We start from the raw sequence: 22,539 nt of genomic DNA on the forward strand, positions 1-22,539 counted from the left end.
TATCGTGGAGTAATGAGGGCTTATGGATTTTGTTAAGAAGCGTTACATCGTTCTTGAAACTTAGTCAACAACGATCGCCAATTGAAATAGATCGATTATTTGCTATAGAGTTATCTAACTACTCATAATCTCAGAGGAAATTGAAATTGTTAAAAAAGCCCATATTCCACTTTTTCTAATCACTACTGTAGGTTCGACAATCTTAGTGTCATATAAACGGATCTTGAACTAGAACAGATATTGTACTGCGGTAAATGTCACAATTACTTATTATTAGTTCTATTTGAGAAAACATTTCACGCCTTAGGAATTTTAGTTTTGACACAATGAATGTATCATTCTGTTTCATTTCTTTATTAAAGATTGGCTGTTAATAGCAACTGTTAAGCAACACATTACCATTCGATCATTGATCGAAAGATTCCCTTTTTCCTGACGGTAATGTAGGATGCAATCTTTATAATGGTCACGCCGTCCTTGAAGGCAAAGGTCGTAGTTAGGCGATAATCACCCGCCGGTACAGATGCTGGCAAGTTTTTTGACTCCAGCCAGTATTCAGCGCGATAAGAGCGGTTCTTAGAAGAGAAAATACAGTGTTAGATGAGAGACTCTGCTGTCACAGATACACCGTAAACAGTCACAATGACTATACCTACTCCATGCGGACATGGTGTCAGCAAATCCGGAAGATTTTCGAATAAATTTTTGTAGACCATCTCCGAGGCAGGGTCACGGATTTTTGCTCTCAAGAACTCACAACCCTCTACCTGAGCATCGAACAGGAACGGTCGATAGGTAGAGAATTTATATTCGGTCATGACTGTTACGTTCGTATAATTAACGACTTCGGGAACAGTTGCGTACAGCGATAGCATTGTCGGCTGATTGCGACGCAATATCGTTCTACAGTGATGCACCAGTGTGCGCTGATACGGCATATCGAGGCATACAAATTTGATTATTCGTATGGTAAACTTTGACTCCTGCTCGCTTGCCCTCTGGCAGATGATACTACTAATCACTAGAAGGCACAACAGGCCATACGTTTGAACTGATCTGACTACACACATAACCGCCACTAAATCTGTTTATGAATGCTCAACAGCTTCTAGACTCGAATTGAATGGATTACTGTTTGATTGTTCTTTTTTATAGTTTGTACTTGTGAGATCATTCCAATGATGCACTACGCATTGCGCGTGTTGTTAATTGATGCTACGCTTATTAGACTTAAATGTGGCAATAACCAGTCGTGCCAATAACGTCACCAGTTTATGCGTGTATAGTTGATTCCAGAACTTCAATTTTTGGAGATAATTTGCACAAACATTCATGCCCGAACCCCTCATACGTACAAGTATGTGTTTTATTACAACATGTAGTATAGAATGCCTTGCCATATTGTTTCTAACCAACTAAATTTAGTAGAAATATCGTTCATGCGTGTTGCGCACGTGAGAACATCAAGTGGCAAGGTATCATTGAAGCAAATGCTTAAAGATTTCATCCCTTACAATCCATAACACATATTTTTCGTTACAAAAAACTCTCCTGTTAAGCTGTGAACATACTAGAGAAAAATAAATGAATACTTGTTTATTATACATTTTGATTGTTCCCTAAACAGCGGTTACATGAAAGTTTCTATTATTTCCGATTACGAGCAATCATCCTCTCGTGAGCGCTCGTGTTCCGATTACGAGCAATCATCCAAAAACCCGCTTGTTTTAACACCTAGTTTATTATTTGAGAAAATGTTTCATATACAACGGACCTGTAGCTTTTTACTCATTTGTTGATGTTGGTTTTCAGTTGCCGATCAAGTGACATATTACCATTCGATCATTGATCGAAAGATTCCCTTTTTCCTGACGGTAATGTAGCACGCGATCTTTACAATAGTCACACCGTCCTTGAAGGCAAAGGTCGTAGTTAGGCGATAATCACCCGCCGGTACAGATGCTGGCAAGTTTTTTGACTCCAGCCAGTATTCAGCGCGATAAGAGCGGTTCTTAGAAGAGAAAATACAGTGTTAGATGAGAGACTCTGCTGTCACAGATACACCGTAAACAGTCACAATGACTATACCTACTCCATGCGGACATGGTGTCAGCAAATCCGGAAGATTTTCGAATAAATTTTTGTAGACCATCTCCGAGGCAGGGTCACGGATTTTTGCTCTCAAGAACTCACAACCCTCTACCTGAGCATCGAACAGGAACGGTCGATAGGTAGCGAATTTGTATTCGGTCACGACTGTTACGTTCATATAGTTAACGACTTCGGGAACAGTTATATTCAGGGATAGCATTGTCGGCTGATTGCGACGCAATATCGTTCTACAGTGATGCACCAGTGTGCGCTGATACGGCATATCGAGACATACAAATTTGGTTATTCGTATGGTAAACTTTGCCTCCTGTTTGATCGGCCTCTGGCAAAAGATACTACTAATCACTAGAAGGCCCAACAGGCCATACGTTTGAACTGATCTGACTACACACATAATAGCCACTAAATCTGCTTGTGTACGCTCGATAGCTTCTACACTCAAAATGAATGGATTACTGTCTGATTGTTCTATTTTATAGTTTGTACTTGTGAGATCATTCGAATGATGCACTACGCATTGCGCGTGTTTCTAATTGATGCTACGCTTATTAGACTTCAATGAACCCCTCGTTCACTTGAGCAAACGTGTTTTTACTATGACATATTGGATAGAATGTTTTTTGTATAAATTGTTTTTTTACCGTTTTTGGCTTATTGCGCCACTTATTATCGCATAAATGCTAATGCATCATACACAATCAACGCCAACGATTACGATTAAAAACTACATTCGGCATACAAATTCAGTAAATCTATTCTATTCTATTTATAACATCGTTTATTTCGTGTGGCGCAAGTGAAAACATGACGTGGGCAAGGTATCATTGAAGAATGCTTAAGAGAGTCATCCCGGCCGGCAAAATCATACAGCAGAACAGCGTCACTACACTGCTATGATGTTGTATGACTATTCTTCTACGATTTGTATGTACCTGTTGAGGACAGGGAGACTAAAAGGCGCTACAGCAGAATTACATACAAATCGTGGCAGAATAGCCATACAACAGAATAGTGAAGCTATTCTACTGTATGATTTTGCCCGCGGGGATCCCATTAAATCCATAACACATACAAAAACTCTCCTTTTAAGCTTTAAACTTATTAGAAAATGAATCATCTTCTTTATTATGAATGTTGGTTGCTCCCTGAACAGCGCTTACATGACTGTTTCTATTTTATACTACTCTTAACAAACAACCAAATACACCAATGTTCTAATTATTAGTGCTAGGCGAACCTGGTCTTCTTTAATCACTTGTTGAAGTTGGTTTTCAGTTGCCGATCAAATAACATATCACCATTCGATCATTGATCGAAAGATTCCTTTTTTCCTAGCGATAAGGAAAGTTTGGATCTTTATAATAGTCACGCCGTCCTTGAAGGCAAAGGTCGTAGTCAGGCGATAATCGCCCGCCGGTACAGATGCTGGCAAGTTTTTTGTCTCTAACCAGTGGTTGACATAATACGAGCGGTTCTTAGAAGAGAGAATACAGTGTTAGTTGCGGGACCGCACCGTTATACCATCATCCTAGCTACTTACTCCATGCGGACATGGTGTCATAAAGTCGGGAAGATTTTCAAAAATGTTTTTGTAGACCATCTCCGAGGCAGGGTCACGCGTTTTTGCCCTCAAGAACTCACATCCCTCTACCTGAGTATCGAACAGGAACGGCTGATAGGTAGAGAATTTGTAATCCACCCTGACTGTGATGGTCATATAGTTAACGATTTCGGGAACAGTTAGGTTTAGGGAAAGGATCGCCGGTTCATTGCGACGCAATATCGTTTTACAGTAATGCAGCAGCGAGCGTTGGTACGGCGCATCCAAACACACAAATTTGATTATTTTTATGCTATAATTCAGATCCTGCTCGCTCGGCATCTGGCAGATGATACTACTAATCACTAGAAGGCCCAACAGGCCATACGTTGGAACTGATCTCACTTGCCACATAGCCGCCCACTAAATCTGCTTGTGTACGCTCGATAGCTTCTACACTCGAAATGAATGGAATGCTTTCTGATTGTTTTATTTTATAGTTTGTACTTGTGAGATCATTCGAATGATACACCACGCATTTCGCGTGTTGCTAATTGATGTTACGCTTATTAGTCTTCAATGTGACAATAACGTCTCCATTTTATGTGATGTTTCCAGAACATTACTCGCTGGAAGCCGTTTACACTAATACCAATGTTCCAACTCTTGACGTAATTGTGCATTCCCGCAATAAAATTTTGTACAAGTATTTACCACATGTGTGATTGACTGATGGCGTCACTTATTCAGTACAAGGGTTGTTTTGTAACATTCAGCACCGAAATGCAATGGTAACAACATGCATGCTGTTCGTGTGTAGCAAAAAAAAAACTCTCACTCAGCAAAAAGCATGCAAACAGAATGTTCTTGCGAAGCCTTCTATCGCTCCACTTTACTGTACGCTGATAGATCCCTAGAAAAGAAGAAAAACTGTTTCTGTACGGCCCTCTGTGGGCTTTGGCATGACGTTTGAATGCTTTGGATGGCATCACTCGTGGATGCGATGTTGTTCAATGCAAGGCACAGAATGGAGCACAGAAGATGTTTCAAACCATTTGCTGTGGGTGCCTCACAGTGATACACTTACATCCATCGCGCGTTGCCATTCCGATGTCTCTGCAAATAGGCAGATGATCGAGCCTTCCAGCTTCGTTCCAATAGAGGAATCGTCTTTGCGCGGACGTGCTAGCCCCGCGACGCTCGAACCACCGCACAATAGGTCATTGTGTTTCTGTGTTTAATGATTTCATCATCGAATGAGTATCGACGATCATGAGGGGCTCGACCTAGCCTCGGCGAATGTTTTGCCGTAATACCGTAATGCAAATACACGGCGGCCGACCAGGTCGAGAATGGTTCTACTATCGGTTCAAGGGTTTCGGGCATGTTGGAATATTAAATTCAATTGTAGTCAATTTATTTCGAAGTGAGTTGCAGTTGATTGTTTCGTGGTTGTTAACAACGGGAATCGTGTTTTTCTTCCTCTCTTTTGCACGCCAACCCATCGCCAAACACAACAAAAAAAGGTTCTTGCCGTGTGTCTTTGCGTCGTGATTGTCGATCAGACGCTAGCACAGAACAACCAGTACCTGCCGCCCGACAAGGGTTACGCTTATGACAAGCCCAACCAGCCATTCCCGTCGTCTCTGCAGCCGCAACCCCGCCCCCCGCAGCCAACCCCCGGACGCCCGGCACCATCGTACGGACCGCCACCGGCGACGGATGATGTTTGTATTGCCCAATTGCCGCGCAATTATTCGAGCATAAATGATGATCGACATCATGATCTTCACTTTTCCGCACTCTCTACAGCATCATCATGAGCCGGGCATGCCGTTCGATTTCCAGTACAACGTGAACGATATCGAGACCCAGAACGACTACTCGCACAAGGCTGTCAGCGATGGGGATGTAACGCGCGGTGAGTACCGCGTGCAGCTTCCCGATGGCCGAACCCAGATTGTGCGCTACACCGCCGATTGGAAGAACGGTTACAACGCTGAGGTAGGTCACTTGCTATACAGATCCACCCGAAAGATCGACTGTCAACGGGAGTGTAATGTTTGGTTTCGTTGAACTCTGCTTCAGGTGTCATACGAAGGCGAAGCCAAGTACCCGGAGGGCCCAGGACAGGGAGGTGCCAATGCTGGTGGATACAAGTACTAGGAAGCGTTAGGGCCGCATCCATCCTACCCTCACCCCTCGGACATGTCGATGTCCACTCTCTCGCAGTGTAATAAGACTAGAAGAACGCTCCACCCCCCTAGAGCCATCCGATGATCCGGATAATCCTCAGCTCCGTTTTCGATTCATCCATGAGAAAGTGTTTTTTTTTATTCGTTACCTTGTAAGCTAAGATCCATCAGATTCGGGACCTGTTGAAGGGTGAAAAGCCAGTGAATCAGTCCACGTTTGCCTTTCGCTTTTCGAGCTGATCAGTAGCTCTCCCTCCCATTGCCAAACCCCTTGCCACTTCCCCCCCCCCCCTCCTTTCCCTGTACCATTGTCACTCTTACCAGATAGTCATACCTATTAGAGGTTTAGAGTTTCATGTTCCAAACTACAAACAGTAAAGACGTCGGTGTTTGTGTTTAAATGTAATGAGTTAATTTGACATTGCTCGATGAGTTCGAGACATTTGGATTTGTCTAACGGCTGCCAGAGTGCGCCAGCAGCTTTGTTTTGGGATGGACTAAAGCAATTATCAACTACTACAAGGATCGTATAAAAACCGATACAGGCGAAATATAAACTCGAAGTGGATAATTTTAATTTAATGTTTAATTTAATGCTAGCTTCCGAGGGGGAGTATGTTAACCTGTTATGATGACAAACTGAATATGTAGGAAGAAATCGTATAATGCTCTGATTCTTTGACTCTGTGGTGACATGTCTGGCTGAGCTTGAGTTGAGCTGAACTCATCCCTCACGCAACATCTTTCTGATTCACCTGATTTCTGGGTATGCTATTGTGAGAATGGAAAAATTGAAATAAAGATGGAATAGTGATGCACATTTTAGAAGAGAACAGCTGAAAACACTTGTTTCAAACATTCTATCTCCGTTGTAAGAAGTTCAATATTATCAGGTAAGATCGCGTAGTAACGATATTGATCATCAGTTTTATTGCTGGTATGGATTAAATCGCTCTCAGTTTTGCTGCCTCTTCTGGAATCGTTTTCCTACATCCATTTTCTTATTCGTTGAAACTTATCTTCCTTTCTGATTTCACGTTCAAGTAGCCCTTCGTTTACCCGCTTTCTATACCTCACAGTTCTTATGCTCCGTCACTCGTAGAATGTTTTTGGCACTGTTGTTGATGTATGTTCTATGATGCATATTGCAGTTTCTCAGCTGAACTCGAGTAATAATTAACAAGTTCGGTTGTCTGCGGTGATGGAAAAATACGATTTCAATCTAGTTGAAAGATGAAATACCCACGTGTGTTACTGATTAATCCTTCTCGCAAACAGCGACCTCTTATCGACATTGTCATTATTATTTTTAACATCATTTACCATTATCCCGTGAGCATCACCGCCGTCACCGATACCTGCATCTTGCTGCAAGTACAAATATTTAATCCAGTGCACAACAGCACGAACATTCCATCCCAAAGTGATTGCAAGCGTAGAAATAAAAAAAATCTTTAAGCCGGCGATACATGAAGCGTAAACTCTCGTATAAACTCAGAATGTAATGCCAAAAAGTTTACGCTTCGTGTGGCAGGCATAATCGCATAAAAGTTTATACCGAAACGTCAACTGCAATTACATTCGTGCACCTGCAATTACACTATGCTATTACATCAATTACACGTGTTTTTGGCCACAAAAAATATAAATCGACGAGATAAGTTGATTTCTGAACATCTTCTTTAATATTTTAAGATGTTTTTACTGTATATTAGCGATTGAAGAACATTGAATCCATCATAACGCTACGCTTCATGTTGGTGCTAAGTTTACGCTTGCTTTTACACACGGATTTACGCTCCGCGGGCCTATAATCTTTTTGACATAAGTATAATCTTTTTGGCATTACATTCTGAGTTTATACGAGAGTTTACGCTTCGTGTATTCCGGCCTTTATACATTTCAGTGGAATAGATACCTTTGGTGAAGTGGACGCCGTTAACCAGTGTTCTTGTGATGTACAGGCGGCCTTGCGGTTAGGGGTTTTCCTCGGGTTTTAACAGGACTATTCTTAGGGTTAATTTTTCAAGTTCTTTTAAAAACGGCGAAGGAAACCAAATGTCTCGTGTTGCCTATCTGCTCTTTTCGTCATGCTATCTTTGTATAAACTATTAGCTGTGAGTATTTTATAATAACCCTTTATCTGTGATTGTGCCATTTATTTTGCAGGTTTTGGTGGTCCCACGAATTCCGTTTAGTAAAAACCTCCGATTTAAATCGAGCTTCACGCGAACCACGGCTTTAAATGGCATAACTCCAGGCTGAAGAATAAGAGCTTTCCATTCGCGGAAACATGAGCGCGAGTAGCCGCTGAGGCTGAGGGGAAAATCATGGGTAAGGCAGGAAAGTTGAAGCGAAACATCCTTGCAGAAATCTTCAGTAATTTTTATGAGCATCATTAAAAAATGCCTTTCATTGTGTTTTAAAAGAATATGGACAGCATTTTAGCTTCTTATTAAAATCACCGGTGGATACTTTATCAATATCTGTTTGAGAATGAACTTCTCATCACACTGGAACTAGTACAACAGCTGCCACGATTATGGCTTCAGCAAAGCAAAACTGAAATTAAATTGTAAAAACAATTGTTTTACTGGTTTTTATTGTTATGCAAATCATTCATAGTTTCGTTCAACCCTGGCTCTCATGGTGTGAGTGGGAAATCTGTTCCTTAGGTGGATTAGGCTTGAACCGCGCATCGTAATTTATAGGTCAACGATGCTGTTCAAGTGCAATATTGAAACAATCACGACACATTTTCACAGATATAAAATTCTTTACTATCGCAAGGTAAATCGTTCCAAACTACACCTTTTGCATCGACTTCAAGGCAATGTTCATTATTCTTATAGTTATCCGGTTGACCTTTAGCGAAGTTTGTGTAGCCCGTACCTTGGCCAATCAGCTTGTTGGTACTGATCCAGATCCACTCTCCTTCGTTCCCGAGATCGGTGCCGCCAATCCACCAAAGTCCTTTTGGATTTTCGTCAACGTTGATGGCCTGCGCTATCAACTCATTATCAATTCTATTGTTGATGGTAGCAATACGTTGTCCATGGAGGTGGCAGCGTCTCCATGCTTCGAAGAACGAAACGCGAATGCGCACGGGTACGTAACGTTGGTTACCATCTTTGTGAAAATACATATTATATATAAATCAGAAGAATTATTATTCAACTCGTACGGAGATAATAGACAAGCATAAAAAAAAGATCTTACCATTGTTAGTGCCACCGAGGACATTTTCAAAGTACAAGCCGAGGAAAACTAGCACCAATATGACCTTCATTGTCTCTTCAACCACGACCGTGCTCTCTTACTGTAATAGACAGACTGAATTGATATCTCACAATTGTTCATCTCTCTTATATACGAAATTTCACCCCCTAACTGCTTTCAATTGATAATGGTCCTCAACTGGTGACGCCTCAGCGGGATTTTACCGGATATATTTGTAGCTGAAGTGTTTTAGCATAATTAAACCATTTTCTGAAATATTATGGAACAACCTATCTGTCAAAAATCTAGAGAAATGATATCCGACAATCACCTTTTCTCATTTATTTTGACTTTTTTAAAAGATTTTCTTGATTTACTGGACATCGCAAAAGTATGGCTGATTTTTTCTTAAGGAGTTTACTACCGATTTGAGAAAGCGCGCTTCCTTAAGATTTTACTAGGGTTAATTCTGACCATAAAAGCAGATTTTTGAAGATATTTATGTTTGTAAATAATTCAATATTATTCTTAATATACGTAAGTTTGATATAAACATTGAGCAATCCACCAACATTTTCAAAGTATGTATTTATAAATTGGAATCAATTTCTCAGTAAGATCGGGGAAGTTTTTGTCTGGTTTGAAGCTGTGCCTGGTTTTACCGTCTCATATGTTTTTTTTTCTATCTCATGCCGACCACTGTATGAGCTGTTCACTTAGGACTCTTGTATTTGACATTGGTAGGATGATACGTGTTGGAAAGTCCCATGATAAACCGTTTGCTTCCGTTAGCATGGTTTTGATAAATTGGAGCATTTTTTCAATTTTTGGGAAAGTTTGGGTGTCAAGTTAAGGGCAATTTAGTGATAATGTTTATGCTACCACTATTGGTCCAACTGTTCGCAAATTAAGCCGCCTCTTGAACTATAGGACACACACCACGAAAAAGATCTGGTCGTTCATCGTCGCACAAACGAACATACATGCAGGACCGTCGCGGCCACTAAAGTGGCAAATTAAAATCAGTCGTCGTTGAGCAAAGCATCGGACAACACATAGCTGGTGTGTGGATTCCATTCGCCTGGCTACAATCCGATCACACTCGGACCCAACAGTGTGTCTTGTGTGATTAGTGCGTGTACGTGATAGTTATCCACTAGTGCAATATAAATTGTGTCCATTTGATCGATCCATAGAACAGGTAATTATGATTATTGTGTCTTGAATTGAGTTATGCTTGGTGCTGCTTTTACACAGTTTATATGACACCCGTGAGTAATATAGAGCTCTGCATCTTGTAGTCACGTCACCAGGAGGAGAAAGGAGTGGAAAACATCTGACCAAAGAAAGCGTGCGAAAGAGTGTGCGAAAGAGTCGCGCACACGACTTCAACATGCAGACCACCACGATTTATCTTTCAGTGCTGGTGTAGTTGCACCTGTAGCTTTTGTGTAGCGGAACCATCCTAACTGGTGGCTGTCCTCCGAAATGCATTTGCCCGTTGAGTAGCGCAGTAAGATAGCAAAAAATCATTTGCGCTGCAAATGGATTTAGCCTGTAAGTACTAACCACCCACAACCACCTACTCGTGCACTGTAATGACATCGACCATGCCAACAATTTCGATGACATTGATTGGAATCTTAGGGATTTCAATTTCTCGGACATCGAGTTCAGTCAAGTAACGCTATAACGATACACCATTCCCGCGAACCGATCGTTGGTTGAATTGTTGTTTCCATTTCTGGCACCCGCTGAGGGGGCTAATCTCAAAACAGTGTTCCTCGTAGGAAATAGTCAGCTACAGTGCCCCTTTATCATCGAAACTGTTCGAGGGCCTATCAAATCTCAAAGTACGTTCCCTGAAAAATGCCACTGGCGTACCGATTGAGGCAAACGATCTGCTAGCTACTAAAATACGTACCCACCTTAACCACCCTGGAAATGACGCGCAGTTTAGCCAGCCGTTGGCGGACGGTTTTCTCAACCATCTGGATTCCATCAACACGTTGATTATAAGGTTGTGTTCTTTAGATCATCTTCCCTCATTCAGTCATTTCCAGCGACTTAAGGTGATCGACATAAACACCAACGATAGCTTGCAGTTGACGTCGGTCGATACCTTTGCTAACCTCACACAACTTGTCAGCGTGTCAATGAAAAATAATCAATTGAAACAACTGCCGCATAACCTGTTTCAGACTAATACGGCCATCAAGCTTATCGATCTATCCCACAACCATCTCAAGGAACTATCACCCGATTTGTTCGAATATCAGACTTTATTGGAAGTCCTCTCGCTGAGGGGGAATCAATTGGTGGGCGAGCTGCCGGGAAAACTTTTCTCGAAGACAAGAAAGCTGAACAAACTTGATCGGAGCGAGATTGCCCGTGAAACCATAAACAAGTAAGTGATGCGTACTCGAGGAATAAAACGTATATCTCTTGTTAACTTTTTCGTTTTGTTTCTTTTTTTCAGCGAACTGTTTGAAAACCCGTTTAATCTTCACACTCTTAAACTGAGCAACAATCGCATACGAATGATACATTCAAGCGCTTTCAAGATAAATCCGTACACCTCACCAAGAATCGCCGAATTATACCTAGCAAACAACAATTTGAGCTTCAAAGAACCAGGGACCGTTCTACGGAATGGACAAATTGAGAGTCCTGGATCTTTCCTATAATGCGATCAGCAACGCCAATCGTGTCCAGTACAATGCCGCGATACGAAATTTAGAGACTCTCGATTTATCTCACAACCGTATAGCAAACATAACATACGCGGATCTACTGTTTGTCTCAAAGCGAATTCAAAAGTTTTTCCTTAGCAGCTTACGAGATCTTTCACAAGCCACAAGAAATAACGCTGAGTGGAAACCCGTTGCGCTGTGATGTACACCAGTTCGTTCGCTTCTTAAAAAACAACAACGAGAAGCTAACAGTGCATATGGATAGCTTGAAATGTGACGATTTAAATGTCGAGAAATATGAGGCCGCAGATCGTGGACTAGAATAATTGAAATGTTCTATGTGGCAATGATTGCTGAATTCATCCTTCCTATTTCCCAATCCTATCTGTAAAATCATAAGCGAACCGTCTTCCTTTTTTCAATCTCGAAAGCAGAGTACAAACAACTCAACCAACATGAACCAACCTGATTAAAACTTTATTTTATAATAGCAATCAAATCTGTTTTCAGTGAAGGATGATGAATATTTCATGCCAGTAAATAAAAACGAATGACAACATAAACTGCGTAGCATCTATTTCATAACTTTGGCTTTTCAATCAATATTTTTTATAGTTTTTCTATTTTTCTATTTAATATAAGCTATTTACAAGAGTCGATGGCTTTAATGCTGAAGGCTTCGTTGACAATGTTTCTGTTAGCTAAGGTACAGCATCAAAACTTATAGATTCAAACAATTCATCTCCTGCTTAAGCTGCAATGATTCTATGAACACCAACAAACCTAATTATCATCGCCACAGGCAGATAAGCTTAAAAACTGATTTAATGAAATTATGGTGTGTACTTAATATCAATCAAATCAGTCATCAACACATTGTGCATCCAGATTAATATGTGTCATCATACTGGTTTTAAACCACATTCAAATGAAAGCTATTTACTGATCGACAAATTGCATGACCACCATGTGAGACCGGCCAGTTAAACAGTGACAAATGTAGATATGCTGTCGAGGAAAGCTGATAACATAAAGTGAAACAGTGAACGAAGACTGTCGCAGGAGGCTGATAATATCGTCACAAGCCAATAGGACGCAGCTAATGCCACCAATATGGAAGATCAGCACTAATAAAAACACTCGGTACGTCTTTGCATTAAATTGTGTCTAGTGTACTTCCTTCAACGCCGATTTCAATCCTCCATCATTGCTAGGTTGCTATCTGCTGCAATGACAATGTTTCATACACCACTGTAACATCGTCACCTATTCAATCGTCAATCGGCTTCAGTTAGTAGCTATAAAGATGCTCTGATGAGTTCTGGTCATTCCCATTGGTTGAGTTTTTCTGGTTGCGTCATTAACCGGAGGTTGAACCAAAGTTAGTTGGTCCAAAAACATTGAACAACGATTCCGTATGTGAGGAGGGACGATGGAGACGCCAATAAAATGCGGAGTTACACGCGTTGTATGTCGATCACAATGCCATAAACGCCGGATTGATGTAAGCAATAAATAATAGTAACACTTTTTAAACGTAACGTAGTGCATTTTATTGCGATAGTTTTAATTTTAGTGGACATGGAGTGGAGTGGTATTAAATAACCCTTTCACAAATCTACGCAAAACATATCGTTCCAAGCAAGTTTAACAGAAACGCCCCACACTTCGAGACAGTTTTCTTGGCCTAAACTGTTGTTTGGCTCTCCTGGACAGAAATTGAAGTACCCCGTTTCTTGCCCAACAGGCATATTCGTGGAAATCCATGTAAAAACTCCTTCGTGCCCGAGATCAGTTCCAGCGATCCACCAGGGTCCTTCAGGACAGTTCGTACTCTTGATTGCCGCTATTATCGATTGAGTATCTGCTTCGCAAGTAATTGTTGCAAGGCGATATTCAAGGTCATGGCAAAGTCTCCATGCTTCGAAGAAGGTCACTTCTTTATCGTTTTGTATCACGTATTGGATGCTTATCGGATGGGTGTAGTCGCCTTTTGCCGTCGTAGAAGCTGGATGATAAGAAGCCATTGAAAACAAGAATGAAATTGTGCCTAATCAGAGAATAAAACGTTTATAAAACACCTACTTTGTGCGTTCTCTTGCTTTTTAGACGGAAACAATTCTGCTCTTTTCGAATAAAGTGTGAAACCAGCAAGCATCAGGCCAACGCAAACGACTGTAACCCAGGCCAGCACAAATGCGCGCATGAATTTCTCACTAAGGATGAACATCTTCTTAAACACCAATAGCAGATAGACTGAACTAAGGTGTTGTGTGTCTCTCATCCTTTTTATATTTGATTTTTATACATAGCGAACAAGAAAGTCCTCTATGGGGAAATCCGCGATAGGATTATCTATTGTTGGTGATGAGATGGAAGTTAGGAAGGTGAACCACACAATGTAGTAACATGGATTTTAATATTTCCGTTATTCATGGGGAATATGTTCTACACATAAACTAAACAAACCTAGTACTATCTCCTCCTGAATCCATTGTAGTGGTTGTTGATGCTAAACAAATTGTGGAGTTGCAATTGATAAATGCATTCAACTAATCCAGTCATATCTTTTTCTTGTCATGAACTCTAATTATTGACATGAAACGATAACGATATTCAAACTGCATTAAACTCTTTAGTTAAAGAAAATCTGTCAGTTACAAAGACTATTGCAATGGCTAGAAGAGCATAGAAGAAATATAAGTGGTAATATATTAATATTTAAGAAAAAGGAAAAGTTATAGGGAGCGGCACAATGTATCGCATTCGACCTAGTGTATGAAATGCTGCATAACGATAAACAGAAAAACGGGCCGATTGCTAAAATTGGTGCGTAGAAACAACTTAACATTAGGCAAGGGAAGTACCAGCAATATTAGTTTGCAGAAACAGCACTAGTAACCGATAAAAGTGTCGCTAAAAGAGGTGTGAAAGGTAAGCTGAGCACAATAAAAAGTCCAACATACGGTTCAACCATCCTTCTATAAGGTCGCTCGGATTGGGTCTGGATTGGTGACACTTTGCTTTCCGTTTGCCACAAACACAACAGAGATAATAATGCAAAAATGCATGGGGTCTGCTAATGCGTAGCGATGAACAGCCTAAAAATGGTTAAATTTCACAATTCGGTGCGCCTACGTAAGAAAATTTATTGGTAGGCATCGCGGTTATCAACAGGTTTTTTTTAACATTAATTAGCATTATAATTAGGGCGCATCCAAAAGTGCTGCACAGCGATCAGAATAAAAGCCAATTCAGTGTGCTGGAAGATGTTCAGTGTGAGTTGAGTGAAGACGATCATGGCTTATCTAAAACTCAAGTGCTTGCTAGTGCTAGTCTGTTTTGTGCTTTACTCTGCCAGCGCTAGTTCTTCACACAACAATAAGCCAGGTATTTTATTAGTAACACGAACATAAATATTTTATAATTTATGATGAACGAATATAATGGGTTTTATGGTGTTTATACGGAATTTTTACAATAAAAGAGTGCAAATGCTCGAAAGCCAAACGCTACTTGCCACAAAACCAAAAAGTATCGTTCTTCGAAGCATGGAGACGGTGTCTTGCACTTGGTCTACGTCTTGCTACAGTTACTAGCAGTGCTGAAAGTCAACTGATAAAGGAAGCTATTCAAGCTACAGCTACTACTACAGAACCCTGGTGGATCGGTGGCACAGATCTCGGTCAGGAAGGATCATGGATATGGTTTTCCACTGAGCTGCCTGTTGGTTACCAAACGGGCTACACAAATTGGTACACTGGAGAACCAAATAATTACGGAGGAAATGAAAACTGTCTAGATATCGGTCGTAAAGATGCTGTTGGTTGGTTCGATGCAAATTGTGAATGGAAACAAAAATTCGTTTGTGAAAAAGTTATTGACTGACCATCTATTTCGGAATATTATCATTAACTTCGGATGCCTATTGCCGATGCCTGAGATCTTTCTAATATCCGTTTGTAACAAGCCGTTTCATGATTGCTGATGTTTCGCAACAATCAAGCATAAATAGAACTAAATAAAAATAAATGCTTTAAACGCGTTTTACTAGTTTCCGAATAAAGTATCTTCACTTCTTTCACCTAGCCGCCATCCACCCCATCTTGAAGCATGATGATAATTGAGGGAACTGTAGATCTTTTGCTTTAAATTAATACAATCGTTTAAAAGACAAGACCGGAAGAAAGAGAGACAGAGAGAAATAGAAAGCTAGAGAGGCTAGGTGGCAGTTATTGGTACTGTTGGTACCTTTTAAAATGCTTTTAACGAATAAAACCCATTGATTCATTCACATAAGATTGTCCTTTTCGCGAAACGTCTTTCAAATGCATGGGAAAATCAAATAAGACCATCATTAGTTTGAATTATTGAAACGTAAAAATCCAACAGACTGCGAAAGTACCAACTAAAATAAAAGGAGAGGAGTAATTTACTTTACTACATTTTTTACCGGAATCTGACTCAAAAAAGAACAGAGAAACATGGGTTGTGGGGAATGCTCTGTCAAAAAGATCAAAGAAAGATCGCTCAAACGACAAAATAACGGGAATATTCATAATAAGGCATCGGTAATCCCACTAAAAAACTATTTTGAAAAACAGAGATGAATTAAGAACGCAACCTATTAATGCTGTTCTTTTACCGATGCAAACTTAAAAAACTTCAACAAAATTAGACGCCTTTTTCATTGTATGTAAAATTTATTTATTGTCATAATAGATTACAGTCAAATATTTAGTCGGTTGGAGGAACAGTTTCGCAGATGTATTCCTGCTCAATATTACAAGGAACGTCGTTCCATGAAATACCATAACCTCGAATAATCTCCATACAGTGTTCGTTTCCACACTCATTATTTGGCTCTCCTGGATTGAAGTTTTTCTCCTGGATTGAAGATACATTCAAGCGCTTTCAAGATAAATCCGTACACCTCACCAAGAATCGCCGAATTATACCTAGCAAACAACAATTTGAGCTTCAAAGAACCAGGGACCGTTCTACGGAATGGACAAATTGAGAGTCCTGGATCTTTCCTATAATGCGATCAGCAACGCCAATCGTGTCCAGTACAATGCCGCGATACGAAATTTAGAGACTCTCGATTTATCTCACAACCGTATAGCAAACATAACATACGCGGATCTACTGTTTGTCTCAAAGCGAATTCAAAAGTTTTTCCTTAGCAGCTTACGAGATCTTTCACAAGCCACAAGAAATAACGCTGAGTGGAAACCCGTTGCGCTGTGATGTACACCAGTTCGTTCGCTTCTTAAAAAACAACAACGAGAAGCTAACAGTGCATATGGATAGCTTGAAATGTGACGATTTAAATGTCGAGAAATATGAGGCCGCAGATCGTGGACTAGAATAATTGAAATGTTCTATGTGGCAATGATTGCTGAATTCATCCTTCCTATTTCCCAATCCTATCTGTAAAATCATAAGCGAACCGTCTTCCTTTTTTCAATCTCGAAAGCAGAGTACAAACAACTCAACCAACATGAACCAACCTGATTAAAACTTTATTTTATAATAGCAATCAAATCTGTTTTCAGTGAAGGATGATGAATATTTCATGCCAGTAAATAAAAACGAATGACAACATAAACTGCGTAGCATCTATTTCATAACTTTGGCTTTTCAATCAATATTTTTTATAGTTTTTCTATTTTTCTATTTAATATAAGCTATTTACAAGAGTCGATGGCTTTAATGCTGAAGGCTTCGTTGACAATGTTTCTGTTAGCTAAGGTACAGCATCAAAACTTATAGATTCAAACAATTGAAATAAACTGGATTGAAGTTTTTTTCCTGGATTGTATCCTGTTTCATGCCCGACTGGCATGTTGGTAGAAATCCACATGAATTCTCCTTCATGCCCTAAATCAGTTCCGCCGATAAACCAGTCTCCTTCTGAAGCGCTCTCATTGATAGCGGCTGCGATCAATTGACCCTCTACTTCGTTATTGATGGTAGCAAGACGATGACCACGACTCTGGCAGCGTCTCCATGCTTCAAAGAACGTAACTTTCTCATCAGATAGCAGGTAGCGTTTAGGGACCGGCTTGTAAGTATCGTTTGCAGTGGTGCATAGATTCGCTGGCAGATCTAATAAATGATGAGAATGAAACCAAAAACAAAATCAGAATCACATTGTTTTTAGCAGCTTCGTTCGCGATCCATAAACCATCCAGGGTGTAAACAATTTCAAACTGAAGGACCAAAAACAGTCACGAATTTTAAAACACTGCTCTGGATTGCATTTAATGAATTTCACTGGATTAATATTTCTATTAGATATACCGTTTTGATAATAGTTGTAGATAATAGGAACAGCTTTGGGGAAGAAGACAGACAAGCACAGAACCGATGCAAACGACCGTCGTCAATGCCCCCAGAAGCACACACTTTACTTTCTCACTAAGGACGAACATCTTCGTTCACTGCAACGGCTGAACTGAATTGAATACCCTCCTCATTGTTGTACTGCAGTCTTATATACAATTTTCGCTCAATAGTTTATTTTCAATTGCTCTGTTAAGCCTCATGCCGGCATGTTGATGGTATTGTGTACTTGCGGGAAATCACGCGATCCATCAGTTCCATTTACGCTTCTACCGTTTTATTCGTACGTGGCCGAATCAAACAGAGTAATGTAAATCGGATGGGCCAGTCCTGATGAGTAAGCTAGATGGTCAAGAAATTCCCACTGGATCCAACGCAACGTATCGCGGATGACTTTTGACCTAACCGGCGATGCATTGTTGTGAAACAATCTCGCCTTCTTCTTCTGTCGTGCTGTATATTCTGCCCGGTTTTCGGGAACCACACGGCTCATAATAGAGTATTTTGGCTTGTTGTCAGAAGCAAACGGGACTAACAATTTCACCAAGGTCTTGCAGCTGGAAGTAGAGTGGCGCCGATCGATTATTCGCATCACACATCCAGCATGACCTTCTGACCGAAACGATTTGGCCGTTCCGTCGTTGCTGAACCACTCCAGTCATTTCAATCACGTTTCTACAAGCTGTGATATTGAGTGTCCGCCACCATCTATCAATGCTAGTAATTTTACGCTATGAAATTATTTTCGACGACTTTGACGTGTGCATTACGTTACATGACGTCACCAACCGTTTCCATGATAGGACATATCACAGCAGCCTATTAACACGTTGCTGTACAAACTACTCGAATAAGTAAGACCTCATTGTTTCGATAACAGAAATAAATCTAATAATCATCCTCATGGTTTTCCGTAGTAATTCCGTGAACAAGAATAAGCCCCCAGCCGTATCCTTTACGCGTGATATAGCGTCTCGTGCAGAGATAGGAACAGATCTCTGCAAAACGGCAACCATAAGCTGCTCATCTAGTACAGCTCCTCTTCCTTCTTTCTCTCATTATAATAGATCTGTTGAGTTACTGTTGATAAGGTACTCAAGGACTTGTTTCACGATGCCTGACAGATCGGTCGTCCTCTAGAATGAAAGGAGGTTGGTTTTTCTTAAAATACTTTATTAGACGAACACGTGTTTGCTTGAAATATAATTATCTCTCTCTTGCATGGTTTAAATACGGCGAAACTTGAACACACAGCATCTCGCTAGCAAAAGATGAGTCGCAAAGATGAGCCTCTGCAGCACTGTGCGGTAACAAGAGTGTCCCGGGCGCTATATGTTTTATGCTGTATGCATCGCAACACCACTCAATGGTGTGAGACGATCGAACCTATCTAATGACCTACGAGTTACGAGGTTCTTTGATTCAACCTTCACTAATAGACGATATCATTAAAAGTAGATAAAAGTAAACGGTCCATTATTAGCGGTCCAGATACGGAGGCCTGATACCGTGCGCGCTGTGGGAAAGTGAGCCAGTTATTGATTGCACAGGTTCTGATGTTGCTGTTATTGCGGCACCTTGTTGTCAATGGAATGGCGAGCGAATGGGCATCGCCATCGCCATAGCGAAGCATAGGGCAGCTTGAAGAAGATGCAACACTCCAGCCGAACCGCACCGAACCGGTGTTGACGGGGATGGATGCTAATCTCCGACGATAATCATGAACCAATCACCAGGAGAGCGGCATTGTGGGTCTCAATGTGTTTTTCGTAATCAACACACCGCCACGTACATTCGAATTCGATCGATTCGATCGTTTGTGTTGCTTTCCCCTCGGTCGCGTTGCCCACTATCGGCCCCATCCCTATCACCGGTCCGGACTAGGTCGGGCGCGCAGTTTGACAAGAATTGTCAACGAGGTGCCACCAGCTCGCTCGAACCGGTGGGTGTTTTCGGGTGGCCGGAGCACCCTCCACCCTGCTAATGAGGACATTACCGGGAGGTTTCTTAAGCAGCGTTTGATCTCGATTTCAATTGCGAGGATGCTGTATCGGCTCTATCGATTCCGATCATTTCTAGGCGATGCCTTAGGTTTCTAAGTGAGGGGGTTCTAAATTGGACCGAAATGCTGGTATAAATAGTTGGCCGAGTAGCTAGAGATCATCAGTGTACGGTTCTGAGTCCGTTCGATAGGAAGCGAACTGGAGCAGAATCAACCAGTTGGTGGATTGAAAGTTTGCAAAGTGAATCCCTCGGTCCGATCATTCTGATTCTGTTTAGAACGCTGAATGGTTTGTGAGCAATTCAGCTGGAAACTAGTGGAAACTAGTTTGCTTCGTATAGTTTTCTAGTTCTGGTGTGTCCAGTTTGGTTTGATCACTCGTCACAGTTAGAATTGTGAATTAAAGGGACAATTTTAAAGCAACGGGAGTGACGTTAGTTCCAGCTGTTGAAGTGGTATCATCAATAGAAATGCTAGAGTTTATAAAATGTGCACGTGTGCTCAAGGTAGGAAAAGGATCAAAGAGGATATGCATTATGCATCCCGAAAAATACTAAAATTGCAGGCGGTTGGTTGTTGTTTAAAAGGTCTTTTAATTGCGCCAAGCATGCCGGCTTGGATACCGAGGAACAGATTTACTCGTTTGCTCGATCGTTGATGATCGATTCGCGGTTTAGCATGCCATAATCGACGATCATTTTACTATAAAAGCGGAACAACGCGTAGATCGGTGGTCAAAAAAAAAATTTGGAGGTGCAAATTTATGTTTTCATTTTTCCACGGAAAATGAGCCCCAAGGATTCACTCTCAGGACCCTCTAAGGACTCTAACGATCCTCAGGAAAATGTATTTTTGGAGGGACGTTAAGGCAGAGCTGGCGAACGAGAAAGTTGAAACGTGATTGCGCACCACAAAACTGAGGATGTTCTGATTGATGGATCGATAGAATTTATCTATCGATAGACAGCGTTGAAGGATTGTGGCCTTGTGCACCGCGTCCTTGTCGGCCGTATGTGTGATTGTAGGCTTGGTCCCTACAATAAACTCATTGAGAGCAACCGATAGCGTTTCGACGGCCGTGGTCTTCGCTTTTTGCATTTTTTTTGGAACAAAAATTATGAAAATATTTTACTATAAAACGCATCTGCATGGAATTTGGAAAGACTCTGAACAGAAACCAACCAACTAAGAGACTCGAAATATCTACGAAACGATACAATATTGCCTAGAATGGATTTTGAGGATTAGGGTTTTTTTTTTCACTAATTCTCGCTATCTGGCCATAACTCGTTTACCTCACAGCTTCTGCTGCTGGTCTCGGCGATAGTCGTCAAAGCCAAACCGGAGGCCCCGATCAACTCGTACTTGCCACCTGCGCACGGCGGTCACAACGGAGACGGACATCACGATGATCATCACACGGATTTGGTGCCACCATCGAGCAGCTATGGGACGCCCGATACCAGCTACGGCCCTCCCCACCACCAATCGGGCTTCCATCCGGATCACCACGAGCATGAAGATCATCACGACCACCACGACACCCACGATGACAGTGGATCCTTTGAAGATGTGTGACAAATGACTTCAACCCCTTTTGGAGTGCAATCTCTAATGCGAGGATACGTTTGATTGATTGCAGGAACCGGCAAAGTACGAGTTTAGCTACGAGGTAGACGATGAAGGTGCGGATCTGTCCTTTGGCCACGAGGAAATGCGCGATGGCGATTACACCACGGGAAAGTACAACGTGCTCCTTCCGGACGGACGACGACAGGTAATTTCAGTGGCACCGAACCACGCTGAGTTTCAGATTGCTGGCCACCCCGCGATGGCTGCTCAATGACATGCAAACAAATCTCTCGTTTTCTTCGCAGATTGTGGAGTACGAGGCGGACCACAAAGGATATCGCCCAAAGATCACGTACGAAGGTGGTGACGAGCATCCGCACCATCACGATCATCCGCATGAACATGGACACGGGCATGAGCACGGTCACGGTGGCTACTCGAAGGAAACGCCACATACCCAGCTCGGCTATCCCAAGGAATCGCACCACGATTTCGAACACAACGGAATCGGCCATGGTTCCGGTGAGTACGATTCACACTCGCACGATAGCGGCCACAGCCGGGCGGATCATGGCATCCACGATGGGCACCGGGGATACGATAGTAACGCGCACGAACACCACAATGGCAACAACGGACATCACCACAACGGTCATCATCACAATGGGCACAATGGCCACAATGGTCACCATCGCAGACGTAGCAGCAATAATAACCACAACAACAACAACAACAACAACAAGCATCATCATGCAACATCGCCTGTCCATCGCGGCAACGGAGATCATCATCATCACAATGGCTACCATCGTTAGGATGGCAGAAGCAATTCCAATCAGGATGATAAACGGAGACAAA

At 41.5% G+C, this 22,539-nt stretch overlaps 2 protein-coding genes and 1 pseudogene across 2 annotated transcripts in view; all 3 read left to right on the forward strand.

Annotated features, from left to right (window-relative positions):
• Positions 1-22,539, forward strand: part of LOC126574619 (histidine-rich glycoprotein-like) — a 25,612-nt gene extending 3,073 nt beyond the window's left edge. Inside the window, exons 2-8 of the mRNA XM_050234909.1 lie at positions 5,179-5,379; positions 5,465-5,656; positions 5,741-5,811; positions 8,613-8,637; positions 21,412-21,681; positions 21,752-21,886; positions 21,987-22,539. Of these exons, the coding sequence (XP_050090866.1) occupies positions 5,179-5,379; positions 5,465-5,656; positions 5,741-5,811; positions 8,613-8,637; positions 21,412-21,681; positions 21,752-21,886; positions 21,987-22,496 (1,404 nt within the window). The 3' untranslated portion in view covers positions 22,497-22,539. The remainder of the gene's footprint in view (positions 1-5,178; positions 5,380-5,464; positions 5,657-5,740; positions 5,812-8,612; positions 8,638-21,411; positions 21,682-21,751; positions 21,887-21,986) is intronic.
• Positions 10,460-12,092, forward strand: LOC126574511 (carboxypeptidase N subunit 2-like; annotated as a pseudogene).
• On the forward strand, positions 15,057-15,662 carry LOC126574527 (ladderlectin-like). Its single transcript, XM_050234782.1, has 2 exons — positions 15,057-15,149; positions 15,247-15,662. Exons 1-2 carry the CDS (start codon positions 15,059-15,061, stop codon positions 15,645-15,647), a joined length of 492 nt encoding a protein of 163 aa, XP_050090739.1. The 5' UTR covers positions 15,057-15,058; the 3' UTR covers positions 15,648-15,662.

This window comes from Anopheles aquasalis, chromosome 3 (genome assembly GCF_943734665.1).
Source record: "Anopheles aquasalis chromosome 3, idAnoAquaMG_Q_19, whole genome shotgun sequence".
Classification (NCBI taxonomy): Eukaryota; Metazoa; Arthropoda; class Insecta; order Diptera; family Culicidae; genus Anopheles; species Anopheles aquasalis.